Source organism: Scatophagus argus, chromosome 21 (assembly GCF_020382885.2).
Source record: "Scatophagus argus isolate fScaArg1 chromosome 21, fScaArg1.pri, whole genome shotgun sequence".
In the NCBI taxonomy this organism is placed as follows: domain Eukaryota; kingdom Metazoa; phylum Chordata; class Actinopteri; family Scatophagidae; genus Scatophagus; species Scatophagus argus.
Window position 1 is genome coordinate 1,858,308 of NC_058513.1, and position 15,174 is coordinate 1,873,481.

Consider the following 15,174-nt stretch of genomic DNA (forward strand, 5'->3'; position numbering starts at 1 on the left):
TAAGATCACCTTACAAAAAAAACAAAAACAAATTACATATATAAAAATTGTAACCTAACCAATGAATAAACAGACAATTGGTATTGTGAATTTTATTGGAAAGCAGATCACGGTTTAACAAAACTGTCACTCACACAGTCATTACCTGTACATATGTGATGAATGGAATGTTTCTAAAGGAATGGAGCTCAGGAATGAATCTGGACTTGACCTCCAAATCCATGTACAGTATGATGATGAGTAGAGGGCAGGAGGGAATGTGATGACAGTGGGCTGACATTAAGAATTTCATGAGTTCTTCTCCTCCCCAGGCTACAGGCAAAACAGGAAATTCTGAGGCAAGAGTGTCACCGGTCTCCAACCAGTGTGAGGACTGCAGCAGGACCCAGAGTGGATTAGTAGAGCCAGCTGAAGGCACAGCTAGTGTAGCTGACCAGCTCTTCTGCTTTGAACCACAGGGAAATCTCCTTGTTGGCACTTTCCACTGAGTCACTGCCATGGATGATGTTCCTGCAAAGCAAAACAGCAATAAGAGAATTCAGTCCCAAGAAACTTTATCCCAAAATCCCCCAACGCAGACCTAGATCATATGCACACTGCACTCACTTGCTGACGTCAATGCAGAAATCTCCTCTGATGGTTCCGGGCTTGGACTCGGCTGGGTTGGTCTCACCCAGCATCACCCTGCCGGTCTTCACCACACCCTTGCCTTCCCACACCTGGAATACACAGAGGATGACAGATGAAGCCAGCTGCTGTTAGCACTTCCCCAGTAGTCCTTAAATTTAGCCAACAGTGGAAAAATCGTGGGCATGATTTTCCACAACATAAAAGACAGCAGAGCATTTTTTTTGTTTTGTTTTTAGACTCCATAACTCATCCCCAGTCTTCCACAATCTGTTACATGACTTACCATGGCAACCACTGGACCAGAGCTCATGTAGTCAATGAGGGTAGGAAAGAATGGTCTGTCCTTCAGGTCGATGTAGTGCTGCATCAGGAGGTCCTCGGAGGCCTGCAGCAGGAAACGATGTAAACACAGAAAACAAACATCACTGCACAATTCAAAAGTATTTCTTTTACGCCAAACATGGATGCAGGAATCGCTGTTCACTGTCGTTCTGCCTCCGAGCTAGCAGGGCGGGACAGGGGTGTTACGTTTTGTCAAATTGTTTTCTAAGCAACCCATAACTAGGAGATTTAAGAAGGAAAAAAAACAAGCAGAAAGATAAGCAGCTGAAAACATCTGATTGGGGAGATGAGATGAACACACATGTCTGAAAGTCACATTAGATACAGATGTTATGATGTTATGACATCATACCTCTTGGTTGTGGAACACTGGCATGCTAGCTAACCTTCAATCACTGGGTCAATGATATGCAACAGTTAAAGGTATATATAAAACATAGCAAAAATAAAAAAAAAAACAAGGGTAAAAGTCTTCATTGAGGTGATGCTGCACGATCTTTGTAAAAAAGGGGCAAATGGAACACGCTGAACGACAAGCCTGTGAATAAGACCTCACCTCAGTACCATGTACCGTTCACACTCACAACCCTGTCACACAAACTGAACAACAAGAAATCCTGTCGGCAGATCTCAACCCATCTGAGTGGTTTGATTCTTTAGGCCAAAAGTACAGTCAGCCACTGCTGAAAGACTGCAGTGCTGGTGATTTCAATCTGATCTGACTAATTAGAGCAAGTGTGCAAGTCATGCAAGTAAAATTCAAGCAAGATGGCCAGTTCTAAATCCAACTTGCAGCTCTACCTTTAATGACCAGTTCGACTTTCTCTGGCTCTCTCAATGATGTTGAGTTTGGCAGTAACCTCCCATTTATCCAGGAACACAAAAGGTTTTAAGTTAGATAATCATGTGGTTACTACAAAGATCAGCTCGACGCACGATTACAAAAGACAACCAGGCTACTGCTCCCTAAAGAACTTCTGCTTCCTGTATGTACCCGGGAATCACCGCTTGGCTCCCATTCCGATTTCACTTCCGCCTTCACCACTCAGCGCACACACACACACACCAGGACTTAATGTGAGCAATTAAGGTTAATCCACTTCACCTGAGTGTATGTCCAAATAAGACATAAGACAGTTTTTTTATTTTTAAATCTGTTCTTGCATAACCGGTTTATGACTGAACGTGACTTCATGATCAAAGTTAAGCAGCATCCCATTCTGTCACAGATGTTAGCGGCTCAAGAGACCTCGACTCAACGCTAATCGGTCATGCTACAGTCAGGAATAGCCAAGCAGGCTAATCGGCTCATTGGCAGGTCTTAACCATCACTCTGCGTTCACAAGATCATAGAGTTCACACACTGTAGAGGGTTAAAATAAGCTGCATAATGCATAAATGCAAAAAATAAATAAAACTGTTACTTACATGGAGCATCTTCATGCCCACAAGTTTGAATCCTTTCATCTCGAACCTTTTGATGATCTCTCCAATGATTCCCCTCTGCACACCATCGGGCTTGATGGCAAGGAAGGTGCGCTCCTTCAGCTCAGCCATGATTCTGAAACAGAAAAAAAAAGGGTGTTGAAGGTAAAATAACCACGTAGAATCTGCAGGAGGAGCAAGCCTGAGGAGTCACTCACGCCTCTCGGTGACATTTGGCACAGTCAGCTGTGGGGCCGGCTGCCGAGGGCCCCGACCCCATTGTGCAGAGAAAGCACAGATGCCACTCGACTCGGGTTAGGGTTGATCTGACAGTGTTATCGCCTAAACTGAACACTGACTTTCACAGCCAGCCCCTCCCACAGAGTAAAGACCTTTATCCTCACACTGTTACTATGGTACACAAATTGAAGCCTCTCACTTTCCACTGCAGCTAGACATGGCACATTACATTGTTAGCAATGAAGCACATTACTGACACCGGGAACTCAAACACAACGCTGACTACTAAGATCAGCTGCACATGTATGCACACACAACACAAGCTAATGTGTGTGTGGTCTTTCCAAAAAAAAAAAAAAACCAACCAAAAAAATTAACCCCACGACCTATAGCTGAACATACAAATCATTTAAGAAAGCAAGGCTTCAATAAACATCCAAGAGGCACCATCACCACTAAAAAACCCAACACATGAGTGCATTTTATACACCAATTCAGCCTGAATATGGCAGAGCCACAGACTTTAACAAGATTTAGGAGTAGTTCCCCAACACCAGCATCGTTACTTCCTGTTTTTCCTCGGCTATTCAGGACAGCTTTCAATTACAATGCAGCAACAGACATGCAGCAAAAAGGAGGTTGCAGCAGCCTGCTGCTAGTAATACACCAAGTGCAATGAAACTCACATTTTTTTAAATGGCATACCCCCTTCTGAGGTATAAAGAAGCAATTTTTCACAAACATGATGCAAAACCATATCCATATAATTAGAAATGACCGTTCCCATCAGCACTTCATTCACTGCTCTTATCCCGTGCAGCCTAACCTCTATTAAACCACTCCCTAACCTGTGATACCGTGAGCCCCTTCCCTTTTCATTTAACTTACAATTACATGCAATGGCAGTTTATAGCTTTCACCAACAAGTATCATTAGAATGAATAAAGCCTGTGAATGACGAGCGTGTTGACGAGTACTTACTTGAGAACAGTTTTATAGCTGACGTTTATCAGAAAGCTAGCTTTCCGAGAGGCGTTTAATGGCACGTAAGATGCGTAGGAGAGCGCAATGTCGCTCGCTCAATGATGTCGGTGACGTTTGGTCTGCCGTCTGCACTTGACAGCCGGCCATAAGCCTGGTCAGAGATAACTCTGGCCCGAAACAAAAGAGTTATCCCTCTGAAGAATCCACTTACAAGAAGCTACCTACATGCCAAAACAGCTAATTAATTTTAACTCAGCAGCACACGAACATGTAATTTTCTCGGGAAATGTCAGGACAGGCCCAGGCCTTCCCAGACGGACAGACACATGGTCTTTTGTTAGCGCTGCTACGGAAAATAATCCCAAATAGTGGTCCAAAAACCACCTCACTACGCCAGACCGGCACCTAACTAAACAGTAAGTTATTAACGTACTGCTGACATTTAACGCATTACCCAAAAATTTAGCCACGTGTGCGAAAAACCACTTACAGCACACATACCATTGCCTTAAAACCCTACAAAAAACTAACGAATGCTAGCTTCAAATTCGGCCGTGTAAATAACAGATAATGTACAAGTATAGTTACATTTATACAAGCACGACACGTTAAAAAAAAGGAGCAATAGGCGCATTATTACCTTGACAATGAGGCTCGGCTGCGTGGTAAGCAGTAGTTGCACTGGTTGACGTGGGAGAAGAGCTATGAAGCGTGCGCAGCCGCTTTTTATCTGCGAAGGCGGAGACTGGTTCGACGGCAAGCTGCTGGAGCCAAAAGTCAAGAGCAGCGTGTCTGTGGCGCCTGTACTGTCTGTGCTGCTTCCTAGTGTTAAACCTTTTAATCGTTGTTGGACGCGTCAACGCACGTTGAGTGCCAACATGACTCTTACAGTATCAACAATCAGCATAATAATTAAAGCCTCTGCGGTTGTGGTTACTTGAGATGACTCGTCCCGAGATCGTACTGAGGGAATGTCTGTGACTACAGGCGTAACAATAGAGCAGCAGTGTTTGGAAGACATTTGTAAAATTAGGATAATCATTTGAAAGGCCTACAAGAATGCTTTCAGATTTGTTTTGTTTTTAGTTTTAGGTCATCCAGCACTAATAGAACTGATGAAAATGCCCTTCTTCGCATACATATATATGTGTGTCAAAAATGGGGCGGGCTTTTGTGTTGATGTATGATATATTCATAAATCAATGTTCAAACAATGCCTCCAGTCATTTTAGTAAATATATAAAATCTAAGATTTCAAGTAAATTAAATTCCAAAACAGAACTGAAATCCATGTATTTAATCAAATAACTACTGTAGAAATGAACAGTAATCAGTCAGTAATCTAGATAGATAGATACTTTATTGATCCCACGGCAAATTCAGGACCTAACTTCAAGATCCTAACCAAATATATCAAAATTAACTGTAAAATATGAGAAGATGTTTTACATATATTTTATAAATTTATTCATCAGACGTGTTAAAAAGCCACCATTGCCTTGTAATAGTCAAGTCAAGCAAAGTGAAAAGTGAAAGGCAGCCTCAAACCATTCAAACTCTGCATTATCAAGTGTAGGCCAGCAGGCTGACTGCTCCATGTGCCCCACCATCACTTGAGCATTTGCTGGACCGCCAACATCTAAACATGCGTCTATGGATCACCGTTTAAAGTCTGTGGCTGAGTGGTTGAAGTGAACACTTAATGCTCTCGCCAAGATAGTTATGTTTTCAGTCAGGTTTGTTTGTCTGTTTGTGAGCAGGATTACAGAAAACTTTACTGGCCCCATTTTCATGAAACTTGGTGTATCGTGGGCCTATGAAGAACCCATCTTACTTGGGAGCAAATGTGAGTCATTTTTCTTTTCTTCTAACATTGCCAGATAGGACACTTGGCCTCAGCAGACTAAATGTCTTATATCCTAAGATCCAGCAGAGGTTGGAAAGTTTAATAGTGACAAAACATTTCCAGTTTTAGATATACAATGACTCCATATCACAGTCCGCATTCACAGGTTGTGCTGATCCTCTGAGGTAGCCTACGCACAGCTACTCAGAGTTCATACAGGAAGCAGTCCCAATGGAGCACGACAACAATAGTCTGATAGGAGAACCCATACAACTGTAACACTGCCACAACTGTAGCAATGTGTTGCTTTCAAACTACGGTGTGGTACACACACATATCATGCAAGTAAATATACTCTTACTCACATCCGAATGATTACTGAATGCAACTAACTCCACCAGAAAAAAAAAGGAAAAATGAAGGAAAAATGTTAGAATATTATGTTTCATGGGAACAAGCAGAGCTTTTGACTGTGATGTTTGCACAGATTTAATGATCACAGAGGGGTGGATTAATGGCCCTGATATCTGAGTCTTCATCGCGGTTTTGCACATCATCATGGTGTTACTTTTGATACAGCACAAGCTGAAAGAACTTTTTACATTGAAATTAATCACAGTTTAAGACTGCAAACTAGCAGGACAGCCTCCTTTATAATGAAAAAGAACATGACAGCTTTATAGCGCAGCGAGTTCTTTACCCTTCTGTTTTCAGTTGACCGTCATACTCAGCTCCCGGGCTACTCTTATATAAAAGCTACCCACTATCACGATGAGATAATGCCTTGATGGTTTGCACACACATGGAAAAAAGGCATGTACATATGTACTTTAAGTACATATCTGCAGGCTTTTGCCTGTTAAAAGCAGCTTCAAAGAGGATTTATAGGTTAAAATCTGCAGCACGTGGCTTTTATGGGATATGAGCTCGGTCATAAAGTCACTGGGCACTGCATAACATTAATGGAAATAACTTTAATGCAGCCTGGGATATTTAAGTAATAAAGAACGACATGTCTTACCTAAAGGACTATTCCCATCTTGCTCACTCAGTGCAGATGAATGGAGTTTTTCTGAGCCAGACTTCTAACGGTATGAAGAAATGATATATGTTGTCCCAAACCAAATCTCCCTCTGAGACTGAATCTGCTTTAGAACATTAAGTTTTCACCCTGTGCTTCACTGGCTTGTTGCCACTGGCTTTAATGAATACTGAGGCAGCAGCAGTGAGCGAGATGCAGCAATAACGTGTTTCTTTCACAATGGCTCTTTGTGGCTCTTGTGACAACCCGTGAATTTACACAAAGCATTGCATATAGAACACACTTGCGCACACACACACACACACACACACACACACACATTGGCATTTATGGCTGCTCAGATTCTCAAAAGGTGGGAAATTCAATCAAAGCCACAGATCATGTTTTACTGATACCTGCATTCACCGAGTGCAAAAAATTAAAGATTTAAAGATGCTGTTGGCAACAGTGTCACACATACTCGCACATGCATCTGCATACATACTTCCATACTCTTTCATTAGGCCTTACTATTCCCTCCCTTTGTCTTTCACCTCTTTCTCTAGCTCCTTTTCTTTCCTTTCTTCTCTATCACTCCTTTCTTCTGTCCTTTCCTCTCATTTCCTCTGATCTTGTTTCCTCTCATATACCCTTCTGTTCTCTCCTTTCCTCACCTCTCCCTTCTTGTTCCTTTTCCACCTCTTGCCTCCTTTCCTCCACACCCTTCCTCTCATCCTGCACCTCCAGCAGCGGATGCTCTTAGAAAACAAATGGAGAGTTAATCCCTTGGCCTAATCTCCTCTGCTCTACTCCCAGTCCTATTTTTACCAGGGTTTAAGGCCAGGATTAAACTGTCTCTCTCTCTCTGTTATTCAGGAGGATGAAACTATTGACAGTTAAGTGCTGTTCACACCACTCATGAATGCTTGTTAGCCGACTGTGTATGTGTGTGTGTGTTGGCATGGAGTGTTGTGCTGTTGCTGCCTTCTTACTACTAAGGCCTCCCAGGGCGTGCAGGCACGGCACACTGAGGAAGCGGCATAATTGGCATCGTCTCAACATTTTGTAATACAGAGGGCAGGGCACATCACTGGCAGAAAATGTGAAGCGAGAAGCTGTTTGTGTTGTAATGGATTGTAATACAGTGTCATTATTTTTGCCTTTAGAGGCATCTCTCCCAGCCTGTGAGAGGGTGAAGCTGTTTTGCAGAAATGCTTCAGATGTAAAATGATGTTGACAAAAAATTCTCGAAGGCAAAAAGGTTTGTTTATTGCCTCAAATTGCTCCTACACAGAGGCAGATGAGTGATTTCAGGTGTCGCGTTGGAGGTTTTTAGTGGCAGGCGGCCAATGTTCCTCTAAATACTCCCTGCAACCTGAAGATGGGTGCTGGACGAGGCTGCACACACAAACACACACCTGCTGGCGCCTAAATGCACATCTTCACACCTGCCAACCTTACCGATCACTTCTACTGCTCAGAGTGCAGAGTAACACCAGCTTCCAGAGTTCTCTGACAGAGATAAAAAAAAAAGTGTAATTTTCAGCTGGTGCACGTTTATGATGACTGAAGATGGCTGCAGCCTCCACATGCCCGAAGGGGATTATTATACAGCTGAGAAGCATTACTGTAATATAACATGCATTGTTTTGGGACTGAGGTTATGATGAACCCTGACTGCCACAGTCCATTGCCTCTGACTGTGTTGTGCATAAGCATCAGTAGCTGTATTCAAAGGGCATGAGCCGCCTTATGAAAGAATTCATCATTTAAAGAAACGCTGAACTAGCCTTCCTTGTCAGGTAAAACGTCTTTGCTGTGTTCTGCGCACTGACTATCTCTCAAGCTGTCTGATATGACCTTGTATAGACACACAGCCATTCGGATACCCAAAATACTCACTGTAACAACAGTCATCTGTCACTCCTATTCCTCACCAAAACAGGGAGCTTTTGAGTTCAGAAGTTCACCTGTTCCCAATACACTGTAGTATCTGTTACATGTGAACATGCAGAAGGTGGCTAAATAACTGATGCCATTTAAGTCAGGCATTGGCCCATAATAAAACCATTGCTGATATCAGAGCTCATTTTCAGGATAAAAGCTTCAGTCCTGCGTTTACTACCTTATGAGCCTTTTGACTTTTTACTCATATTTTTCTACCTTCTGATCAGTTGAAAATGGTTTATTCAGTCAAATAAACCCAAAGCTGCCATTCTGATGCACCCACACAATCTGCTTTAGCAGTCCATTTAGCTGCACAACTGCTCCTAGCTCCTGATGATACAAGCAGCACAACCTCACCAGCGTTAAAGCTCTGTCTTGACCCACTGTGCTGACAGGCAGTGGGACTGTGTTCCTTAGAGATAGTGGACACATCCTCTTAATCTTGATCCACAAATGGAAAAAAGAAAAATCTCGATTTTATCATTAATGCCTTTTATCTGTCAACTGATCTGCCACGATGGAGAGATGCATACCACAGTACAGCACAGTCCCTGCCTTTTAGTTCCAAACTATGCATTCACTGCATCAGTTACATAGCTGGAACACAGTAATATTGCTATGGGGAAGCTTTGGTTCAAAACTCACATTTACTTGTGATGAGCTTTGATGTTTATAATTTTTTATTTGATTAATCTTAATTAAAATACAAACCAGAAGTCAGTCACACTCAGAGACACAGAGAAAATTGTCATTGTGTAGAGAACATTAGCTCAAAATGTGACAAATCGCTATAATTTGCTCGATACAAATACATTTTTGTTTTTATTTTTCAAACAACAACCAACGAAAGATGTTTGGGAAAATCTACATCACATATTATCAGAAAATGCGTATGCACATTGTGAACCAGTAATATGAATATTATGACATAAATAAAAATTTACTTTGACGCAATTACATCATCTTGTATGGAGGATGAATTTAGCCAGGAATAATATACAAATAAAATACAAACTTAAAAGAAAAATCTGGCAATAAACTATTATGATACCACTCATGATTATTAGGACCTTAAAGGAAGTATATTAAAAATACAAAAAGATAACAATATCTTAATAATTAATTTTTTTTTAAATTTTTACATATATGTGTTAATTTTCAATTATGTTAATATATGAAATATCCATTCTGCTTACAATTACATGTTGCTTTCTTTTTAACATTTAATTTTGATCCGATTGCCACCCTGAGTGCTGAAATAACATTTTTTTTTCCATTTTCACTTTTGATTTTCTAGTTTTCACATGAAAACATTTTCACATTAAAACTTCTATATTCGACCAGACCTTGGCCTGTAAGCTCTGTTTTCACATTATCCCAAATATTTACAACAATGTTCAAACCCAGAGAAGTCAAACATGTCATTCTGTCTGTCATTTCATCTAATGGTGCATTTCATTTGGTCACCCGTCACTATAAAGTAAGAGGAAGGAAGTCGGCTAAAGTGACTAAACGTAACATGAATAAAACTTAAAAATATCAGATAGATTTTCATTGAACAATTTTGGTTGTTTAACAACGAAAACAAACAATTTTCATTGCTCAAACACTCCCTCACTGTATATTATCAAACTCGTCTTTTGTTTTCATTGAGAGACCCCTAGTGGCAGAAATTGCATACTCTGTGTTTAATTTTGATTCTGTGCAATCCTTAATTTCTTGTGGTCCATACTCTTCATCCATCCATCCATTTTCTATACCGCTTATCTGTCAGGGTCGCGGGGGAGCTGGAGCCTATCCCAGCTGACTACGGGCGAGAGGCGGGGTACACCCTGGACTGGTCGTCAGTCAATCGCAGGGCCGACACACAAAGACAAACAACCACACACTCTCACACTCACACCTAGGGGCAATTTAGAGTAGCCAATTAACCTAATGTGCATGTTTTTGGGATTGTGGGAGGAAGCCGGAGAACCCGGAGAAAACCCACGCAGGCACAGGGAGAACATGCAAACTCCACATAGAAGGGCCCAGACCGGGATTCAAACCTGGAACCCTCTTGCTATGAGGCGACAGTGCTAACCACTGCACCACCGTGCCACCCTCCATACTCTTCAGTCATTATCTATTCCTCAGGAGGACGAGTCCATCTACAGGTGGGAGACTGACCATCTGGTAACATGGTGCAACCAAAACAGCCTGGAACTGGATACAGTTAAGACAGTGGAGATGGTTGTAGACTTCAGGACAAGCACTGTCCCACCCACTCCCATCCTCCTGTGTGACTCCACAGTCAACACTAGAGTCTTTCCACTTCCAAGTGGGAGCTCGACATCAGCTCTCTCATCAGAAAGGCCCAACAGAGGATGTACATCCTGCAGCAGCTGAAGAAATTCAACCTGTCAGAGAAAATACCTCAACACCTCCATCATCGAGTCTATCCTCACTTCCTCCATCACGGTCTGGTACGCTTCTGCTACTGCTAAGGACAAAAGCATTGTATTGTTCGCACTGCTGAGAAGGTGATTGGCTGCAGTTTGCCCTCCCTCCCTACCTGTATGGTTGGACCATTCAATTTCCCTGATGGACTCATCCCAAAGGGATCAATAAAGTGAAGTCCAAGTCTAAGTCTGAGGCAGGCAGGAATGATTGTGGCTGACCCCTCTTACCTTGGACATAGACTCCTTGAGCCACTCCCCTCTGGCTGGAGGCTGCCGTCCATCAAGACCAAAACCTCACACCACAAGAACACTTTCATTAACTTGTGTTCTACAGTCTATCTACGTGTTAAATTAACGTTACATTAATGCTCATTCCTGGTCTTACTGTTTTTTTTTCTTTCAATACTGTGAGCACTGCAGGATCATATTTTTGCACTAACTGCACAGCTCTCTTATGTAAAAAATTCCAGTCACTGTACATACTTTTTAATGTTTTTGTAATACATTAACTTTGTTTTTTTTAATTGTGAATATTGTACTTTCAAATTCTAATTCTAATACTCACTTATATTGTGCATTTGCACCTCATGCTAAGAATGTGGAAGAAAATGTGGCAAGAAAACTTCTAATTCTGGTTCTGATCATCATCATCATCATCATCATTGTGCTTCTCTGTGGTTCCTGAATTCACATGGACTCACTGAAAACCATGACCATCTGGAAGGTCTCTTTGTCAAACTACCATTTCAGTAACTCAGAGTTGTTAATCCATCCGTCAACTCACTGGTATCTTTTAAAATATGTTAGTCAACAAAATATCATAACATTTCCAATACAAAAGGAAAGGGGGAAAAAGACAAAATGATACTTATTCTCCCAGTTCACAAACAAACCAAACTTCCTCATCCACAACAAGAAGAATGCAACCAGAGTTAACCTAAATATCATGTTATGGTCCTCTGGTGTTTATTTTAACTGACTTGATATGAGGACCTTAATACTGTTCCATTTTCATGCTTGGCTTTTGCCCTCTTGTGAGCATACAAATTTCAACACACATTAAAGAAATTTATCCACACCATCACTTTGTGAGGATGAAGCCATCAACCCATCAGAGTGCTCTTTCTGTTTTGTTGTTTTTTTTTCTGTTTTACAATTTCTGTGTTCAGGGTAATCAAGGTGTGTACAGTCCTTGGAGGTTCATAGACTCTATCTACTCCCCTTAGTACAATGTTACTGCCATAAGCTACTGTCATGCCCTGTCAGATCCAACACCAAAGCAACTGATGAAGACAGACAACACCATCCAACCCCAGTGTTTATAGTTTCAGTCTTCCACCACAAGGGGGCAGTCTGGCAGCACACCAGAGATCTCCTGAACAAACCTCGTCTCTCTCCAGTCAGTAAGAAAAGCACGAGCAACAAGGAGCTTTGAGCATATTCGCTGCCTTGTGTTCTGCTAAGGAATTGTTACAATGACAGATCCACCCTGAAATGAATTTTTGTCATACTTCCTTTGAAAGCGAATCCACATTCAGAGAGGTTGCTGCTCAAACCTTGTGAGCTGCCTTCTCTGGATAGCATGAAATACATTTTTCTTCCCACTCACACTGAACAGTTTCCAGTGATGTTCCAAACACTGACACGTGTAAGGCAGGAAGAGGTGATGGCAGCTGAACTTCTCTCCAATAGGATTTAGTGTAATGTAACATAAGGTAGACGCTGTGTACCTGGCCTTGTTGCTTCAGCATCACAGCCTTATTTATTGGTGCAATTTTGTCCTCAGCTCCACCGATCTCTTCGGGTGAAAGCTGTGTACAATGTGTGAGCATGTATGTGCTGTTCAGGGATGGAACGACTTATAAACAGGCCAAACAGAGAAACTGAAAGAACTACGGAGAAATCAAATAAGAACAAAATGACTTAAAACAAGTGCAAAGAGGTGCACAGAGACCAGGAAGAGACATATACTGACTACAAAGATGAACAAAAGAGCCACAAAAAGAGATTCACAATGGTGCATAGAGACTGCCCACAAATGCTTGGTCCTACATGGTGAGGGCCTTTTGCCTGTCACATCCATGGCTTAAGAGATGCAAAAAATATTGAAATATTTTCAAGTACAAGTGCCGTTACTGTAAAGAAATATTAATCAAGTGCATAAAAAGCACATTTTAATTTTAAGAAGGGTGAGGGGAATAGCAGCAGGAGGGAGCAGGATGAATTTTATCCTTAAAAGCATCTCTGTGAGTATCACTATTGAGGCCTGTGGATGAATTTTCTTTTCTATAGACCATGTGTTACGTTTGTCACAGAAGACAAACCAAGAACCAATCAGGAAACTACTCCTACACCTGTCAGTAATGAGTAATAACTAATGAGTAATGACAGCTTGTCAACTCACAGCACCTCATGCTTCCTGGCAACATCTTTACAATTTTGTTGTGACATTCGTCAGCACCTCCCACCAGCAGCACTCTCACCTTCCTTCCTACCCCTATGGCACGTATCACTGGAGCTAATGATCTGAAGTGTTTCACAGCCAGCCCTCCAACTCTCCACTACTCTGTGAGCCTACAGGAGGAGATTGGATATAGGTGTAGCAGTGGGCTGTTTATTCTTTCCACACATGTGTGTATGTGTGTGTGTGTGTGTGTGTGTGTGGACATGTATTCCTGTAGTTGTGGGGACAAAACGTGTGGTGGTGGTTAAGCCTGCAGGAAATGAATGCAAGTCTATATAATGTCCCCAGAAGTGATGGAAACACAACTCAAGTTATGTTATGGAACTTAGCATAAGTTCAAAAACAAAGCAACTCATAACCCTACAACAGCAAAATTCTCTGAGTTAATTTTCCAGTGTTAAGCAAAAGTGTTAAATTAACCCCGCAAAGACTGGGACAAGATAAGCACTAGCATAGTGTTAGAACTGACTCTCTCAGAGTTGATTTAATAGTATAAAATTTGCTGTGTGGTCTTCTGTAGGAAAGTCCTGCATTTGAGCCATTCAACCGCCTCATCCACCTCATGACTCTGACTTTTCACTTTCAGAAATGATGCTAGAGGGCCACAGTACCTAGAGCATCATAGTTTGAAGCCATATTTAATGTGTTGGGAGTGAGAGCGAACTGCACATCCATGTGAACGACGTGGTACATTTGAAAGGTCGTTCTTACAGTTAATTAAAAGTGTAATTGCAGTTCTATGACAGGATCAGATACTCAGGTCTCCTACATTAGAGTCAGGGCTGCTCACCCATCCACCACCTCAGACTCTACAATCTTTCTTTGCTGCTAGACATAAAAGAGCATAATACTTACTACATCAGGGTTTTAAGGTTTTACTGTAAGATATCCACCTATTTCATTAGTAAATGGTCTGTGGTTCATGGATTATGCAGAGGACAAGGATTCTAGCAAGAGATGTTACTCTTGAATTTTCTAAATGTCATTTCACCTCCACTGTATTGCAGTGGAGACAGATCTGAAATTCTGGAAAAAAATAAAATCAAAAGGAAAGCTAGATACCCAGATTTAGGAGCTACGTTTGCGTACATAATTCAAGCTAACATCTCTGTCTTTCCTCCTCGTAGAAACCCAGACAACAAGACAAAAGCTGATTTACAGCTTATAAAAAGTTTCACTTCTAGAATTATGTCTAAAATGACAAATCATGGAGTCTTGGAGCTTTACAATGCTGTGAACACCAGAACCAAAATCCCTGTATCTTGGTATTGGGGTGGTGAGATACCACTAAAACTGATAATGTTTTATGCTCGTAAGGCTGCATTGTTTGACTTCTGCCACTTCTAGGCAGCAGAACAAGCTGAAATGATGAATTCTTCTAATCAGACATGACATGCATTTTCAGGTTAATGTACCACCATCTGTAGCTTTAGGTATTGCTCAATATCTCGGGGATATTTAGGAGCACTTTGCTGATGATTACAGCCTGTTTCACTGGTCTGAATGGTCACTGCTATGTTACATTACAATAGGCTGTATGAGGAGAGCAAGACGCAGAGCCACGATCTTCCTTTTGCACATCCCTTGATATAAATTTTTGTGGTGCTGTCTTCTTCACTATTCATAAAAGTAGGTGTGTAACCAGAGAAATACATCTGCCACCCTTTAATTGACCAAGCAGTATATAAAGGGCCATTCCAGACAGCTGTAAACCTTTAATGTCCTCTTGCTACTTATTAACTTTGAATCTGGTTGTATAGTGATTTATGCAGTTGTAATAATAAAACCTCTGGGAATAACAAATGTCCTTTACACACTGCAGTTGAGACAGCAG

At 41.5% G+C, this 15,174-nt stretch overlaps 1 protein-coding gene across 1 annotated transcript; it reads right to left on the reverse strand.

Annotated features, from left to right (window-relative positions):
• Positions 1-77: 77 nt before the first annotated feature.
• On the reverse strand, positions 78-4,419 carry LOC124053294 (nucleoside diphosphate kinase-like). The gene is made up of 5 exons (XM_046378367.1): positions 4,262-4,419; positions 2,401-2,533; positions 914-1,015; positions 607-719; positions 78-510 (listed from the first exon to the last, which is right to left on the reverse strand). The coding sequence occupies exons 2-5, from the start codon at positions 2,527-2,529 to the stop codon at positions 396-398; spliced, it is 459 nt and encodes a 152-aa protein (XP_046234323.1). The 5' UTR covers positions 2,530-2,533; positions 4,262-4,419; the 3' UTR covers positions 78-395.
• Positions 4,420-15,174: the final 10,755 nt, after the last annotated feature.